General features: G+C 36.1%; 1 protein-coding gene across 1 annotated transcript; it reads left to right on the plus strand.

Annotated features, from left to right (window-relative positions):
- Positions 1–11,093: 11,093 nt before the first annotated feature.
- On the plus strand, positions 11,094–11,843 carry LOC147557144 (uncharacterized). The gene has a single exon (XM_086658762.1). The coding sequence runs from the start codon at positions 11,094–11,096 to the stop codon at positions 11,841–11,843; it is 750 nt and encodes a 249-aa protein (XP_086514888.1).
- The last annotated feature ends 7,266 nt before the right edge of the window (positions 11,844–19,109 follow it).

Here is a 19,109-nt window from a genome sequence, read left to right on the forward strand (position 1 = left end):
CCGAGATATACTATCTCTACCTTTATTTCCATACCTATCAGCTAGAATAGATAGGAACCGCAATTTCTGACATTCGTATACCACCATTGGTTTGTAATACCATTGTCAGTTTGCTGTTGTTATCGAATTTCTTCGATATCTTAAATTTCTCCCACTTTTCTTATTGAAATAACTCTTATTTCAAACAAGACACATCACGAGCAACAAACTCTTTGTTCTCTAATGGATTGTATAAGAATCCCCTATGTTTCTTTAGCTTTAGACGGAATGTGGTTAGGTAGGATAAAAGACCGTGTTTGAGAATATATCCCCGAAAGTGTTTGGAAGATTGGCATATACCCATCATTAATCGACTAGTGTCTAACATGTTCGATTACTCCCACTGGACTCATCACCCACATGATGTGTTTTTTGGAGCAAGATGAGAAACTATTTCTCAACTTCTTTGATGGTCATCAAATTTCTGACTTAAATATTCACCATCTCGATCTAATCGAATTACTTATATTTTTGTCAAGTCAATTCTGGTTAACTCTAGTTAGTGTGTTAATAGTTTTACATACATCTGTATGTATGAAGACTATTAGTTCACTAGTCATTGCTTCCTTTCGAAAAGGTGACTTTGTCAAATAGTCCTTTTGAACAAAATTCACATGTGTCGTATGATTCAAAATCATTAGACTTAGAAGTCCATACCATTGGATCTTCCTCATGTGTCTTATGTCAATTAGATGCAATGACAAAACCAGTGTTAACCGGTTTGAATCCTTTGATTATAGCCTATAATATCATTGTTAACGTTTCAGTTCTTCTTGAAAGACTTTGTTAATTTAGCACTGATTTAAAACATTAGATGTTTCTAGAAGAACATAATAACACTTATTAAGTTCTAAGCTAGATCAGTGTCTAAGAGAAGACTTTGATCCAATTCAGCATCCTTAGCAAATACTTGCTTCTGCTCCCTCTTGGATCTTTTCTCCTTTTAGTGAAGTATGTAAATCCCATGAAGGAAATCTACTAAACTTGCTAGATCAGTGTCAAATATGTAAGAATCGGAATTCTCAATTCCGTTTCTTTTGTCTTCCAGGTACTTAGGGTAGTTTCTTGTAATGACCTAGCCATTGTTTATAAAAACTCTTACCCTTTGTCCCTTTGAATCGTAAGAACTCTTCTTATATTCCTTCGGTTGTTGAATCTGAAGAACATGTTTCTTAGATTCAAACGTTCCTCAATGTTCTTTTCAGTTGTTTGCACAAACTGAGGTGACAACAAACATTAGGAATGGGATATTCTCTGTCGTTTTCTTTGTTTCGAATTTGAGAGCGTTTCTCGGATTCTAATCCAATCAGGAAAATAACTTTCGTTTTATTCCTTCTCAAGGAATGAACGAAGGTTGGAAAACTATTTTCTAATAATCATACTTACTCTACATTAAAAGAAAAGGCAAAATCCTAAAATTTATTAGCATTGCAAGACCCAGTTTTGCCACATTATTTAATGAATCTTCCCCGGTTGAATAATGCGATTCCAAGACCCCATTTCTTTGAGGTTAAGCATACTAGGGCACTGCCCTTAACCCCATCGTCCTGGGTGAGTAACTTTTACTGATCATACTCATATGACTCTTGGTCGATGAATAACACATTTATGTGTTCAATTCATTCTTTGCCTCGAAATCCAAAACCCTTTTGCTGACTCGCTGAGAATAACCAGATAGACATGTAGACCTTTTCATAGATCTACTCGTACTGTCCCGAGGTAAAAGATGGCACCTTGCGGAGGCAGACCCACCATCGATGAACAAGGGCGCAACAGTTGCCTAATTCTGGGTAGACTTTTCTCAAAATTCTTTTTGAGGACTTTTGCGTAGTTTATCAATCATGCGTTACTGTGAACTCTATCGTAACCACTTATGACTTAATACATAAAGTTTATGTGAGTTTACGTAAGGAATTACTTAGTTCCTAGTATAGCCCCGAAAAGATCTTATCTTTTAGGTTACCTCTTGTTCGCCTATGTTTCGTTTAGATTTACGTCCTTGAACCTCCATTGATTACTCCCACTTGAACCATGATCTCATCGTTCAGTTCATCAATGGATTCTACGATCCTATACTCTAAGTATTATTCGGGCACATACTCCTATGTGCTTAGAAACAAGAGTCGATTACTTATCTAAAGGCAATACTATTCTCCGCATCACATACGTATACATATAAAATATGACATTCATAAAATAAAGTGTATGTCCTAGATTCGTTTCTAGGTTTGTTATTTGTGGGAAATTGTGACATATCTATGTCTAACATGCTTCTAAGTTAATTTTCGTAAAATATGGACTAATTGCATGTTATGTTCTTCCTTAATGATTTCCAAAATCGATTTCGAAAAAATCTAGTTGGAATCGAAGAAGATTGGATAACTTCCACTCGAGTCGAGGCCCACGAAGAGCCCGAGTCAAACCAAAATACCTAAGTCAAACTTGGTCAAATACCCATGGGCCAGTCTCGGGTAAACCCAATTTGGCCCATGGACAAGGTTTGGTATCTCTCAGACTAAGGGACAACATGTTCATAACATGTTGTGACCCTCGGCCCAGACGCGTCCCTGACGCGTCTTGATGGATTGGACGCGTCTTGGACGCATCTCGATGCCTCGGATGCGTTCTAGACGCGTCCGACCATCTCTCGGTGGAGTTTATCTCGGACTAATTGGTCCGAGATATTCGAGACGCGTCTAGGACGCGTCTGGACTTTCGGGTCCATGTCTCGGTCCTAGACAGAGATGGACTGGGATTCCAGTCGCGTCCTAGACGCGCTGGGATTCCCAGTTGTACCCGGACTGGGATCCCATGCCGGCCCGAGATTCCTGCGTCTCGGGAAGCTTCCCAAGACATGCGGTACCGGCCAGACGCGTCCTGGACGCGTCCTGCCGGAGAAAACATGCAGTTTCCCAAATTTTTGGGAAACTGCCATTCCGAACTTCTTCTTCCTTGTCCAACCTACTGTTGTCTTCATGAAAACTGTTGTATTTGATAAATTCAACACATTAACTTCATGATTTTGAAATCCGATCTCCAAAATTTTTGATCCGTTAGATCCGTTTTCGAAAACCCTTTCCAAAAACATATAATTTTTACTATTTTATGCATTAAAACCCTTTCAAATACATGTTTGAAAGTATTTTAAAACTTTTCAAACTAATCGAAATTTCGTCTGAATCTCTATTCAAACTAATCAAGAACATGTCTGAATCATATTCAAACTATTCAAGAACGTGTCCGAATCTATATTGAAACTAATCTATCCAATAAATCAAGTCTGAATCTAATTCGTTCTAGCCAAAACTAGTTACATGCAAACTGCTCGTGATGCCACTGTTGGGTTTTGTATGTATCTAATACACTAATCATCTAACTAATGTTGTAAGCGGAATCCCAATCATCATATGATTAACACTAGTTATCCAGGATCATATGTATGAACTAATAATGAACTAGAAACTGAAAGAAGAATACCTAGATTCGCTTTCTCACGAATTAGATTCCATTAACTTTATCCTGAAGAAGATGAGAGCTTCATATGTAGCTCATCTACTTCAGACACCTGAGTAAATAACTTGATCTCCCTTGTTTGTTGTTTGCTAGAACTCCGTTGAAGGTTGAGAAGAAGAACTATCCTTCTTTTGACTCCATTAGATAGATTTTGAGCTTTTTCTCTAGAACCCTCTCACTCCATTAAATGTATATTGTGAGAGACATGAAGTTTTCTCCTGAGAAAAATCCAATAACCTTTTCTGTTCTCTAATTACCCTTATATAGACAAATCCTAATTAGAATTCGGGTCCAATTAGGTTTCCATAAGAGTCCCAGAAAAGATGAACAGTCAGAAATCTTTCTGACCCGAAACCCTAATGGGTTTCTCCAAGTGCTATGGTCGGCCATATCACCCCATTATGGGCTTGATATGCCCGGCCCATTGACATCACACGGCCGGCCATGGGTTGTCGTAACCGGGTGTGATCCACGCACCCACCCTGTGGGTTTTGCACTTTTCGGTCTCTTCTTTCGAGCCCGATTCTTTCAGACTGGATCATATCCATCTATAGGCAAGCTCCCATGCGTCAACTCTGTCAGACCAAGCTACCACTCTTTGGTGTAACCCGTTGTAGGATTCATTCTATGTTAGCCGCGGATTACCGAAATAACCCGACGATCGTAAGTGGCTTTTAGCTAAGCATTACGACCCCTAATTGGACCGAACTAGATGATCTTTCGGATAAAGTCATCGTCATCGTAACTGACAAATTGTACGCATTGCCACCTTGGTCGAAGGACACTCCTTCAGAAGGACATCTCCTTCACACCGAAGGACTATATCCTTCACATTAGACTCCAACCCAGACGTTTATGTCACTTTTAGTTCTTTGATAATCTTATCAATTGCATATTGGGACACTTTATTCATTAGTTTGTTGAATATTACGTTGATCTTTCACATGCGCTTCGAGTTAGTTTTGGTTTTTTAAATGATTCAATGATCTTCACTAATCTGAGATTTAACATGTTATCCATGTCCCTCCAACAAGTTAAGAAATCACTAGTTGCAGTTGTCAAGTACTTCTTCTGTATATTGTGTTGACTTTCAACTTGATTTGTTGTCCTGCTTCCGTAATGCTTGAATTTTTTAGTCCAATCGTAAACAAAATAGTTTAAATTGACATTATTTTAGGAGGCACGAGAAACTATCCAATTTCGGGGTCATGTGAATTGAAACCTAATTCGTTGTCATGGGTTTCTAAGCTCGACTCATAACACTGCATACTCTCTCTCTCTAACACATGTCGCTAAAATTCCATATTATATTGTTGTAGGCGGTCGAAGGTCTACGGGTCAGAAGTCATAAGGTTGGAAGCGTGAACGTCTTCTAGAATTCCAAACGTCGAGATCTTGATGGGCACCAACAACGTCTAGAAGAAACCTACAAAAGAAGATGAACAGAGAAACAAGCCCGTGAAGACTTGGGGAACACTGGGATGATGCTTGCCAAAGGGCCTTCGACAGTCAAGTCAACAATGTGTAATAGTATAATAAATGGAATCCCGAGGGTGTCACCATTGACGTGTAATCGGAGAATGGTTGGGGTCGGAGAATGGTCAGAGCTCGAGTCTACGGGAATGAAGATGATCAGAGGTGCGAGCCTTCGTTCTCACTCGAAGCATCGAAAAAGCCTGGGTCTCCTTGAAGATGTCTGGAAGCGTCGAGCAAGAAGAAAGATATTCTGAACTTGTAAAGTAAGGAGGAGTAGGTGTTTAGTGATCAGAAAACTCGTAAGCTAGTATCTCAAGAAAAATCAAATATCAGAAAGTGAGTAGAGGAAAAATGGAGTTGAGCCTCTTTATATAGGCATAGGGAGTGATCCGTTGGGAGGAGTAATGATTGTTTGTTATGAAGTGAATGCATGTCGTGATACCTGAGATAGGGTGACGTGTGCACTGGCTGTACATGCACAATGGTTGTGCGTGTTATCTGGTAACTACTCTGAGTGTGCGCGTTCACGATCTCGTAGCGGGTGATATGTTGCTACGCTACGTGTGCCATTAATGAGGGGAATATTTTCCTTAGGAGGCGTGTTGACCAAGTTTGAGATCCTTGTCGTTTTGAATGCATTTGACACGTGGAGAATCTCTTCATTTAATAATCTATTCCACGTGTCGTGGAGATTTAGACAAATCGAGCTCTGGACGTGTAGAGTTTCAAACATGTGGGGTTTATGCACGTGGAAACCCTTTGTGCGTGTTTGGGCTTCGACATGAGTTTTAGGGGTTTAGTTAAAAAGAGCCCATCGAGAAACTTTAGGGGTGGGTCATGAACAAGTGTGTCAAGTTGGGCTTGACGTCTCAGTGGACATTTTATCGCCGAGGGCGCTCGCGTAGTTTTTGGTCAGCACAATTTCTAACGCCTATTTTCACTCCTTAATTAATAGCTTCTTTTTGTGAGTTTATTATGTGTTTTTTTCTTCATAATCGGCTAGCTCTATGCCAAACTACAATGGCGTGGATGAGATTTTGGGGGTCAGGTGCGAAATTTTGATCGGAGTCCTTAACAAAATAATATGAAAAAATCGAAACACATGATATTTAAATTATGAGTTTGACCATAATATCTTTAACGACATCATATAAAACGGTAATATGCAAGAATTTGTGCATAAACGTATTATTTGTATAATGAATTTATTTTGAAAAACTCAGATATTTTATAACGCAATTATGTATCAAAAGTACAATTCCATGCTAGACTGCTGCCATAGATAATCACAATAATTAAATTAAAAAAATATGAATTCAAGAAGCATTCACATAACAAAATAAATATGCGATTCAAAGAGATATCAAAATAAAAAAGATATTTTTTGCATTAATACATACAAAGAAATAAAGAAAGAAGTATATATATATTTCAAAACGAAAAATAATAAATCTATAAGTTTCTAAGAAAAATTTGTGTTTACAATTATTGTCTGTTTAAACTCCTCTCTGGATTAATAGTATTTCTAAACACCAACTAAAATTGTTTAAGTTTGTCAACAGTTGGTAGCCCAAGTGGTCCAAGGTGTTGACATAAACTCCGGAAAATCTTGGAGGTCCCACGTTCAAATCACAGAGAAGGTAGAATCTTTGGTTATTTGAAATGAGATTATTAGGGTATTAACAATAATAATGTAGATGGGCTTTAGGCCATAGTTTAGATGAGCTTCAGGCCATAGTTTAGATGGGCTATAGGCCCGGTTTGTTAGAGTTTGTATGGGTAGTAATCGAGCTTATCACATCTATGATGTATCAAAACCAATTGTAATGAAATTACCAAAAGAAATAAAATTGTTCAAGTTTAAAATTTATTAAGTGGGTTAGAACCCAAATTTCATAAGAGAGTTGATCTTTTTTTTTTTTTTTTTTGTTGAAAATAAGAGAGTTGATCTTGATATGTGCAATACACACCCCCCTTGATTGTTTTAAGAGGGATATCTATCCATTGTGAGCTTAATAGTTTTGATATGGAAGAGCTACCTAAACATATATTAAATAAATCTAGTACCAAGGGCCACGGTGCATTAATGTGGGAGGGGTATTTGAACATGGGATGTTAGGTGCATTCAACACACTTCCCTACCAAGTTGACAACATTTGCAACTTCTTTTAGTTTTACATTCTTTGTTATATGACATTCTTTACCCTTACTATTACCAAAAAGGGGCCCCTAGGACTGAGGAGGCCTGGTGTAGTCGCACCTATGGCGCCCCCTCACCCACACCCATGCCTAACTACGAAAGTCCACTTTTTATGTAGATTTGATTAGATTACATTATTCGAAGTCCACTTTATATGAAGATTTGAATTAATTATGTGTGTATCTAATTAATTCCGTTAAGAAATACATTAATAAAATTAATTAATCAAAATATAATTTTTTGGCGCAAAAAAAATGTAAAGAGAATGCATGTTTTCTTTAGAATAAAAGAGAAATATAAGGTACCTTCTACATAGTTGTGTCTAATTCAACAAGTTTCTTCAATGATTTTTCTATAACAGTTTTTGTGCAACGTTAAGTTTATATAGAAAAAAATAGATAGTGTTAGAGCCAAATTAGTAATCATTTCTGAAAAGAAATTCTATATATTTCTAGTTATTATTTTTCGAGTTTAATTTGGAGTAATGATTTTTTTTAAGATTCTCAATATAATATTTGCTAGAGAACATCAATAAAACAAATTTTAGTTTTATTTAGCAACTTAACGAGAAAAAGGCTATGTCTAGTAAGTTGTTTGTAGAGTTAAAACATAGTTGTCTTTAATAATTTAAGATTTAAGACAAAATTTGCTAGATAAAATCGATAAAACAGCTTGTAGTGTTTTTTAGCAATTTAATAAAAGAAGAGGTCGGGTCTAGTAAATAGCTTTATTGAGCAAATATGCAACTTTGTTTAGCATTTGTCAACCTTAATGATAAAATTCAGTCAAAACTCTCTAAATGGCAGAACTAATTATTATCTTAAGTTGGCTGCACTATGGTTGTCTCAATCATAGTTGTTGCGGTTTTCCGATTTCAAGATGTAACGTTTTGCCATCCCAAAAGCATTTGCAAACGCATTGCGACTTCTCTAAAAAGTCTTTTTGATGGGGAAGGTTCAGGTGTTTGTACCAAAGTATGGTCAAATATCTGTCTCCAGGGAAGGTTGAGTCTTCTTACCCAAGTTCGGATAACCTGTCTTTCCTAGGTAAGTTAGTGGCGTATCATTACAGAACCTTTGTACACTTGGTTGCAATTAACAAAAGTCAAATTCTTCAAGCATATTGTTAAACAACTTGCAGTGGAGATTAAATTTTTATTTAACCATGAACATATTAGAATTCCATTAAATTTATAATTCAACAATGAGCATATATGAGATGCTAGTATGTTTATTTATATGCAGTTATAGTATGCTTTGAGTTATTTTGGCGAACAAAAACATATGAAACAATTCTATAGCAGTGTAGACTCATATGTTAGTATTTTTAATACTAATGACTAATGTGGACTAATATATGTATTAATTACATAATACATGTTATTTCACTTAAGGGTCCCAAAATGTGATCTAATTAATTTATACATTATGGACCATAAAATATCAGTTTGAAGTGTGGGGAGCGTATTAGCAATATGTCATGTGTAGAGCCCTCAAAAGTAATTATCAAAGAATAATGGGCTCTTTAATAATTACTTGGGTAACTGCTAGTAACTACCTAGGCAGTTCCCGTATTATTCAGGGCAAATCCCTAAACCAGAGAAGAGAGACGTGATTTTCCCAACTCCCATTTTTGAGAAATCAGAAACAACGTCCATTCTCAAGGTTTAGAAGATTTTGTCCAAATCTTAAGGGTGACACGGAAATCTACTGTATCTTCAAGCTATGGATTCGGGTAAGTACCTAAAACCTCCTCATCTCTTTAATTCATCAAACAGTGATCTTGGTTTAATTTCATTATTTGTGTTTTGTTATTTATAGGCATAAGTAATGAATTTTTCCATCAAGTGGTATTAGAGCCACTATTTGTATGAATTTTGAGATGATTTTATGTGTTCTGTTCACCATGTTTGTTATGTTTAAGATATTTCATAAGAAACTGTTTTGCATTTTGATTATCCCTAAATCTGTTTATTTCTGCAAATATTTGGGAGATTTAAAGAATATCAGTAACTACCTCTATTTTAAATAATATAGATCTTGTATGCTATCTTCTGTGATTTCGGTTGGTTAGGGAGGAATAATAGAGATCGTAGTTATTTCCCCCCTATTCCTCTCCCCTAATCTCTCAGTTTGAATATTTGGGTGGTTGAGAGATATTTGGGTAGATGATATTCTTATGAATTCTCGGTTGGATTATCCTCTTAGGTTTCTGTTGGGAGAGATAAAATAGAAGTAGTTATTATTTCCTTAATTTTCTCTCCCATCATTTATGAGTTGAATGTTTCATTAGTTAACAGGATATTTTAGGTAGATTATATATATAACCAATTTTAAGTTTTATTTCTCTGATTACGTTCTTTACAGAGAAAATATTGGTTAGTATAATTTTTTTTTTTTTTTTTTAAGATTCTGTCAACTATTTTGGGTTCAAATTTTTTGGGTCAGAGAAATATTGATTAGGTTTTAATTTCTCCATTCCATAATCTCTCTTATTCGGTTGTTTAGAGAGATAATTGGGTTCAACTAATTCCTCCTAACATGGTTTTTTCACTAAATCAAATTTGTTTAGAGAAATTTTGATACCATTACAATTGCTTTAGATACTGGAGGTATTAAACGTTATCATACATATATATCAGACAATAAATAAAGTAGTTTCTAGTGTGGGCGCCCATAGCAATTACCGAGGATGCCTAGAGTAACAGGGGTGTATATAGCGTTGGCGGGTGCCAACAGCACCGGTTGGGTGCCTATAGCATTTGCAGGGTGCCTATAGCATTCACAGGGTGCCTATAACAATAGAGTGTTGTGTGGATTTATCCCACAGGTTGGGTGCCTATAGCAATTGTAGGGTGCCTATAGTTTTTGGGGCGCCTGTAACACCTGGTGCTGATCGTTTCAGGTGCCTTTAGCAGTTAGTTTGGGTGCTCATAACAGAAATCTTGGATGCATACAACATTATATTTGGGCACTTGTAGACCTCTAATTACTCATTTTGGAGTAATGTATGTATCTCACGTCAATGCACTTGTTTTATTTGTAATGCATGAATTGTGAGTTATTGTTGAGTGCCTTAATTGGGTGTTTGAAGGCACCACAACATGTTTCTACTACTACATAATGCACATATGATTTTTGGTTTATCGTTAATTATGATAATTTGACGATGATTTCATGCATATGTGTACTTGGAATTATCAACCTTTAGTGGATATAATATCTATGTTGATATATGCTTAATAAGTAATAAGAAACATGATTAAGTGATTATATGTCAATAATCATTAAACATAAGGTTAGGCTATTGATTAATCTTGCACAAAATATTATGATTTTAATTTTTGTCAAGAACTTAGATGGTTATTGCATTAATTATGGGATTGAACTGACATGTCGCCAAAGTGACCTCTGTCGGGTAAAATACCATAGTTGGTGTAGATAAACATGTCTTAGTCCATGTGAAGTGATCGGCCCAAAGGAAGGTTACTTTGACAGGTCTAAGGGAAGCCTTAAATTGCCTTATGACTAAGATATGTGATATATTTAGGTGTCATGCGAGTATTGTGTCGGTCCAAAGAAAGGCACAACACTTGGCAGATCTTGTATCAATATCAGAGAGTATCACTAGTAAGTTATTATCTCTATCCAAAGACTAGGTAGTAATGTTACACTTGATATCTTGAAATGGGCCCACAAATTGCAATATTTGGTTAATTGCTAATTTTTATGCATGATTTTATTGAACTCTAATATGAGCATGTGTGTTTTATTGTCTTTTGTATTTAATATCATCTATATCTGCCAACATAAACTACATTCCGGTGCTTAACGGCATTAACTTTAAGTAATGGAAGAAGCACGTGATGACTGTGCTTGGTTGCATGGATCTTGACATTGCTCTTAGGATGGATCGCCCAATGCCTCTGTCCAGCTTAAGTACTACTGAACAGAAGGTTGCTATGGAAAAATGGGAGAGATCTGATCGGATGAGCCTGATGATCATGCAAAACTCAATTCCAGACTCGATAAGCAGTGGACTGACTAAGGCGAGTGCTAAGGAGTTCCTCAAGCAACTCTCTGATCGCTTTTCAGCGAGTGGGAAAGTGGAGACAAGCACTGCATTATCTAAGCTTGTCACCATGCGGTATAACGGTAAGGGGAACATACGGGAGTACATTATGAATATGTCTAACCTGGTGACCAAACTCAGGGAACTAAGACTTGTATTGTCTGAAGACATACTTGTTCATTTGGTCCTCATATCTCTTCCTGTTCAGTATAACACACTTAAGATCTCCTATAATTCTCAAAAGGAGAAGTGGAGCTTGAATGAGCTCATTGCACATTGTGTTCAGGAAGAAGATAAGATTAACCAGGAAAAGACAGAAAGTGCTCACCTAGCATCAACTTCAGGAGTAAAAAGGCTGGATAAGCAAAAGAAGGATAAAGGTATAGCAAACACAATAACTTCACAAGTCAAAGGCAAAAGAAATTTGGATTCAAGGCATTCCTGTTTCTTTTGCAAAAGGACTGGTATTGTGAAGAAAATGTGTTATGAATACGCCGCTTGGCGTGCTAAGAAAGGTTTGCCTCCACTATTGAAAGCCGATTGATGGCGAAAGATACATCTTTGTGGGCTGTAGAACAACCTTGCCGTGGAAGCAATCGGTGTTTGTTTTATTTGTTGTTCAATTATGTACTTATTGTTATTTGAATTTAGAAGAAACTTTTCATGTACCGTCATTCAGACGGAACTAATTTCTATTTCCTTTTGGACAAATTTGGTTTTAATTGTTCAATTGAAATAGATCATTTAGTGTTTCTTTAAATTCTAATATTGTGGATTATAGTACTTAAATTGATTAAAGATATATAATCAAACACCATAAAGGCGAATGTGGAGTCAGGCAAAGATATTTGGGGTTCATTCCCTTAGGTATCGTGGAATGACAAACATTGTCTTGTCTGCTTCAATAATGACTCATGGCATTAGGAATACCTTTACTGGAAGCAGTTTGATCGCTCAAACAACCCTTCTTTTAATCAAGAAACTCATGTTCGTCGAGGATGTTAATTACAGTGGGAGTAATCAAAATAAAGAGATTGTGTTTGAAGATGAGTATGCAAATATTCGTCTTAAAGTCACGACTGACAATAACTAAATTTTTTTTTTTTTGATACAATTATTGTTCAGCCTGTGAATTAAAGTATTTAATCAGATACAACCATGTTGGTTGATCCCACATTTAGTGAACAACCTTTTCTCGTACTAGTTAATAAAGAACCTCTAAAAGAAACAGAGGAATAGCTAGAGAGATTATGGTTGACATTAACGACCTTGAATTAAGGAAACACTTAGAAGATCCACTATGACTTTGTTGGCAGAACTAATTATTATCTTAAGTTGGCTGCACTATGGTTGTCTCAATCATAGTTGTTGCGGTTTTCCGATTTCAAGATGTAACGTTTTGCCATCCCAAAAGCATTTGCAAACGCATTGCGACTTCTCTAAAAAGTCTTTTTGATGGGGAAGGATCAGGTGTTTGTACCAAAGTATGGTCAAATATCTGTCTCCAGGGAAGGTTGAGTCTTCTTACCCAAGTTCGGATAACCTGTCTTTCCTAGGTAAGTTAGTGGCGTATCATTACAGAACCTTTGTACACTTGGTTGCAATTAACAAAAGTCAAATTCTTCAAGCATATTGTTAAACAACTTGCAGTGGAGATTAAATTTTTATTTAACCATGAACATATTAGAATTCCATTAAACTTATAATTCAACAATGAGCATATATGAGATGCTAGTATGTTTATTTATATGCAGTTATAGTATGCTTTGAGTTATTTTGGCGAACAAAAACATATGAAACAATTCTATAGCAGTGTAGACTCATATGTTAGTATTTTTAATACTAATGACTAATGTGGACTAATATATGTATTAATTACATAATACATGTTATTTCACTTAAGGGTCCCAAAATGTGATCTAATTAATTTATACATTATGGACCATAAAATATCAGTTTGAAGTGTGGGGAGCGTATTAGCAATATGTCATGTGTAGAGCCCTCAAAAGTAATTATCAAAGAATAATGGGCTCTTTAATAATTACTTGGGTAACTGCTAGTAACTACCTAGGCAGTTCCCGTATTATTCAGGGCAAATCCCTAAACCAGAGAAGAGAGACGTGATTTTCCCAACTCCCATTTTTGAGAAATCAGAAACAACGTCCATTCTCAAGGTTTAGAAGATTTTGTCCAAATCTTAAGGGTGACACGGAAATCTACTGTATCTTCAAGCTATGGATTCGGGTAAGTACCTAAAACCTCCTCATCTCTTTAATTCATCAAACAGTGATCTTGGTTTAATTTCATTATTTGTGTTTTGTTATTTATAGGCATAAGTAATGAATTTTTCCATCATCATATTGTAACAACCTAGAATTGGACGGAACAAACACCTTAAATGGTTTAACAAATATGTCACAAGTCACAACTCACAACCCTAATTTAGCATATATTTCAAGATTAAACAAAACCTATAATCCAAACCCAGACCTTCTCTAGTTTGCTAAATGAGAAACACTTTATCAAAAAGCAATATCCATATAACTCAAAATTTATTATACCCAAAGTTAAAACTAAAATCATCAATAGTAATACCTTAAATTAATTAAAAAAAAACTCGTTAATTACACATACTTCTATTAGAAGTTGAAGTTAGCAAAACTTCACTTGGCGAAGAAATCATTTTGACAAAATTCTAAACGGAAATCACCTTAAAAACCTGAAAATAGGTTGAAGAGATTCAAACGAGATGAATCGAGTTGGTCCTTAGAAGAACCTAGCATAATGAGCAACTAGGGAGAGATTTCGTGAAATAACTGTCGAAGATGGAGAAATGTGGGATGTACTAGCAAAAGCTTTTTTAGGATAAAGAAACTGTACAGCAAGAGAGGAGGAGCGCAACTCAGTTTGGAGAAGTACGAGAGTCTAGACAGTTTAAACTCCCCTATGAAGAAGAGCATTTTGGGCAGCAAAGTTGAAGATATGTTATTTGGGCAGTGTCAAAGTATTAAGTGTCATTTAACCAAAAATTATTATGGCCATGGTCATTTTGATCCAATTTCCGTATATGATGTATGCTATAAATGATTTTATTTCCAAATAAACCTCTATAAGCGCTTTTGGGAAAGCAAAATAATTTTCGGGGTGTGAAGACTTGGTAAAAAATTGGTCAATTTTGTTTGACAATTTTATTTGGTAAGTTGTTAGAGGGAAAATAAAAAACCCCCCACCTCACCTCTCTCTCTCTCCACCTCATCTTCTCTCTCCCTACCATTCTCTCTCTCTCTCTTCTCCGATTAGGTCGCCGGCCGGAAAAAAAAATTTCCGGCCGGCAACCATGAAAAAAAAAAAAAAGTTTTACTCACTCTATCTCTCTAGAAACTCCGAGGAAGAGAAGTCTGTTGAAGAACAGACCAGAACTCCGGCGAAGAGGTCTCTCTAGAAACCCCTTCGCCGGAGTTTCTAGAGAGAGAGAGTAAATTTTTTTTTCTTTTTTTCATGTTCGCCGGCCGGGAAATTTTCCGGCCGGCGACCTAGTCGGAGAAGAGAGAGAGGTGAGGTGGAGAGAGAGAGGTGAGGTGGAGGGAGGTGAGGTGGAGGGTTTTTTTTATTTTGAACCATATTCCTCATAAAATATGTTTCCCAGGAAACTTTTCAAAATTTTGCATATTCCCTTTAAAATTTCACACCCCGGAAACTATTTAGCTTTCCCCAAAGCGTTGGCCATAATTTTTAAGGGGTCGCTGCTTCAGGGAAATAAAAGACAATTGTGGGCTATTTTTTGTAGTTTTCTTCTACTTCTCCCCCTCTTCTCACCACCCAACGGCCGTCACCATCAACTCCACCTCCGACCACAAATCTCTTTCCCTTTGAGAGAGGGAGAGCGAGCAATGGAGAGAGAGAGGAAGAGATGAAGATGAGCGCTGGTGAGAAGAGGTAAATCTTAAAAGGAAAAAAATCAGCAACAGCACAAGAAAGGTAAACATTTGGGGGAAATTTCAGTTTTTCACCTGCAAGATACTTTTGTGGTTCAGAAATTTTTGGTGCTTCAACTAGATTGTGCACACCTTGCAACAAGAATTAAAAAAAACTGGATTGTGCACTTGGTGAGGTCTTTTTCCACCGGTCACAAAAGGATAAACTCGTGGTCAGGGGGCATTAATTTGTAAGTGATGTTTGAAAAGGATAAAATCTAGATACAGCAAGTGCCCCACCAAAAAACGAAATGCTAATATGAATTGACAAATATAAAAATTGCACAATGTTATCCTGAAGAAAGTTTAAATAGTAGTAGGTAGTGACTGTAACTTATGTTAGCTTTTGTTCGTTTTTTTTTTTTTTTTTGTTGAGAGATGTTAGTTTTTGTTATAACTACAAAAACACAAAAAAAAAAATTTCTCTTTGCAACCTATTTGATTCTAATAGGTTATTTAAAGACGGTGTTATTTCTCAAATGACTCGCTAATTTTATGACCAGCTTTTCACGTAGCCCCTAATTTATCAAAAATACCCAGATGATCCTCTTTAACCATTACAGTCCATTTGACTGTTAACCATTTTTTGGATTTTCTAAAAATATCCTTATTTTAATTACTTCACATCAATCAAATTGTTTCTCTTTCTTCTTCATCTTTCCCAAATTGTTTCTCTCTCTAAAAACTACTTATTTAATTTCTCTCATCAACCTAGATGTTCATCATCAACATTAGAGGTTAAATCCTAAAATTCATCATCATCATCATAAATGAACCCCATATGTTTATCATAAAAAATCATCATCATCACAAAAAAGCATAAAAAATTCATCATCAACACAAAAAATCAACATTCATCATAATTTAACATCACTGTTCTCTTTTCACTATTCTAGACATAGAAATTAAAAAGAGAAACTAGAGAGAAGAAGTTGTTAGAAATAATAAACTTGGTCATTGGTACATGAATCTGTGTGGTTCGTGGCTTTAATTATATTCATGCATTTCGTAATTCATGTATTTTCGAATTGGTGTATTATCTAGTACATGTATTTAGGTTTGAATTATTCATGCATTAAGTAATTTAGATAGTCATATTTTAGATTATAAATACCTATGTAGTTCTCATTTGTAAGTATCCAAACAAGTGTGTGTTTGTAGCAGCAGCAGCATATAATATTAGGGGGCAGAATGCGGAAGAATGTGAATGTTGGGCTATAATTAAGGCGCTGCAGTGCGTCACCCTCAATCAGATCCCACGCATTTGGATAGAGAATGATAATCTCAACATTATTAGGAGATTACGTCAAGAAGAATCGTCGATATATAGGCAATCAGAAAACCTTATACATATCATTCGTCAGCTTGCGAGCGAATTAGTAGCAGTGGACTTCTCATTTATCCCGAGGGAGAGTAACACCAGGGCAGATCTTCTAGCTAAATGGGGTCGAACACATGAAGGAAACTGGATGTGGACCTCGGAACGGGCTTTTCGGGAGGCTTTTCAATCTTTTAGTTCTTAGTCTTTTTTGTACTCTCAAAAAAAAAAAAACAAGTGTGAGTTATCTAATATATTACAAGGGATTAAGAAACTATTTTCTGTTTGTCTTCAAATAATTCCAACAAAGTGGTATCACCATAAGATTTTGAGAGGATGACAAATGGTAGTAGTATGTTTTCATTTCAATTTCCTCGTCTTGGCAAGGAGAATTTTGACAATTGGGCAATTCGTACGTATGAAGGCTTTGCTCGGATCACAAGATGCTTGGGAAATTGTAGACAAAGGCTTTGTTGAGCGCGAGAATGAAAATACTTTGACTCCTAATCAAAATGAGGCCTTGTTAAAGATAAGGAAGAAAGACCAACAAGCACTCACTCTCATAAATCACTGTTTGGATGATATGATGTTCAATAAAGTAGCAAATGCAAGCACCTCAAAAGAAGCGTGGGAGATTCTTCAAAATTCTCACAAAGGTGTGGATAAGGTGAAGAAGATTCATCTTCAAACACTATCAGGTGAATTTGAAGCACTTTATATGAAAGAATCTGAGTTAATTTCAGATTATTTTACAAGAGCGTAGACTATTGTTAACCAAATGAAACGAAATGGCGAAGATGTTAGCTATATTCGAGTCATTGAAAAATTCTCCGATCATTAGAGTCAAAATTTGAGCATATTATTGTGGCTATTGAAGAATCCAAACATTTGGATACCATGACTATTGATGAACTTATGGGAACAACTGAGAAAGTATTATATTCGAGAATTTCTCCAAATGACAAAGTGGATCAAAATTCACGGAGTCAAAGAAGTCGTGGTTATGGACAAACTCGAGATCGAAATCGTGGAAGAGCTCGTGGGTATGGTAGAGGAAAATTCTCCTCTAATTTCCAAGGAGGATGTGGAAGAGGAAAAAGAAATTTTGAAAACAGTGAAAAAGGATATGACAAGTCACAAGTGGAGTGTTACAATTGTCATAAATATGGACATTATTCTTTTGAATGTCAAAATGAAGAGGCTGACCTTGCTGAAGAAGAAAAAGAAGATGAGGAGTCGGTGTTATTGATGGCACTCAAAGAGGAACACCATGATGAAGGTCATATTTGGTATCTTGATAACGGGGCAAGCAATCATATGTGTGAAGGAACACCATGATGAAGGTCATACTTGATATGAAATTAACATGAAAGACCGTGCTCCTTTATTAAGAGACCGGGATGGAACTTTACTTGCAAAGGTTGGGATGTCTCACAATAAGATGTTTACTGTGACTCTCCAAAATAATGTTTCTTTGTGCTTAAAGACTTGCACCAAAGAATTTTCATAGTTGTGGCATTTAAGATTTGGAAATTTATACTTTGGAGGATTGAAGTTATTAACAGAGAAAATATTGTTTATGGACTTCCTTTCATAAATCATCCAGAGGAACTTTGTGAAGGGTGTCTATATGGAAAGTAATCAAGGAAGAGTTTTCCAAAAGAGGCAACAAGATCTATGTTGCCATTGGAACTTATTCATTCTGATATTTGTGGACCTATCAATCCACCTTCATTCAGTAAGAATCGGTATTTTATTCTTTTGATTGATGGTTATAGTCGAAAAACGTGGGTTTAGTTTTTAAAGCAAAAATCTGAGGCTTTCGAAGCTTTTCAAAAGTTCAAGGCACTTGTGGAAAAACAAAGTGGTTATACTATAAAAGCTTTGAGAATTGACAGAGGAGGTGAGTTTTTATCTAATGAACTTAACTCATTTTGTGAAAAAAATGGGATTCGTCATCCGCTAACTATTCCAAGAACACCACAGCAAAATGGTGTCGTTGAAAGAAAAAGGGTTATTTTCCAAATGGCCCCCAACTTTGTGATCAGCTTCCTGCCTAGCCCCCTACTTTATCAATAATTCCCATATGGCCCCCTTTTTCAGTTACCGTTAACTTTTCGTTAGCTAGTCATATTCTCTCTCTCCTCCATCTCATTGCTTCTCTCTGCCACCTCATCTTCTCGCCACTTCATCATCTTCTCCGGTGAAGGTCGCCGGACGGCCAATTTTCCAGTCGGAGACCTTCAAACATAAAAAAAAATATTTTCTCTCTCCAATTTTTTTCTTTCCTCTCTCTCTAGAATAGATCTAGAGAGAGGGCCTGTTCGTGATGAACACAGTTTGGGCCCATTTGGGAAATAACCCAAAGAAAAAATAGGTCAATTCTTAATATGGCTAGAAGCATGTTGAAATCTAAATGTATGCCAAAAGAATTTTGGGCAGAAGTTGTTGCTTGTGCAGTTTATTTGTCAAAAAAAAGTCCAACAAAGAATGTAAAGAATGTAACACCCCAAGAAGC

The sequence above is a fragment of the Eschscholzia californica genome, unplaced genomic scaffold (genome assembly GCF_041429995.1).
Source record: "Eschscholzia californica isolate CP2 unplaced genomic scaffold, dmEscCali1.0.p SCAF_2, whole genome shotgun sequence".
Classification (NCBI taxonomy): domain Eukaryota; kingdom Viridiplantae; phylum Streptophyta; class Magnoliopsida; order Ranunculales; family Papaveraceae; genus Eschscholzia; species Eschscholzia californica.

What these genes read in the sequence shown, in the direction of transcription:
- LOC147557144 (XM_086658762.1), top strand. Translation starts at nt 11,094, where the DNA reads ATGACTGTGCTTGGTTGCATGGATCTTGACATTGCTCTTAGGATGGAT.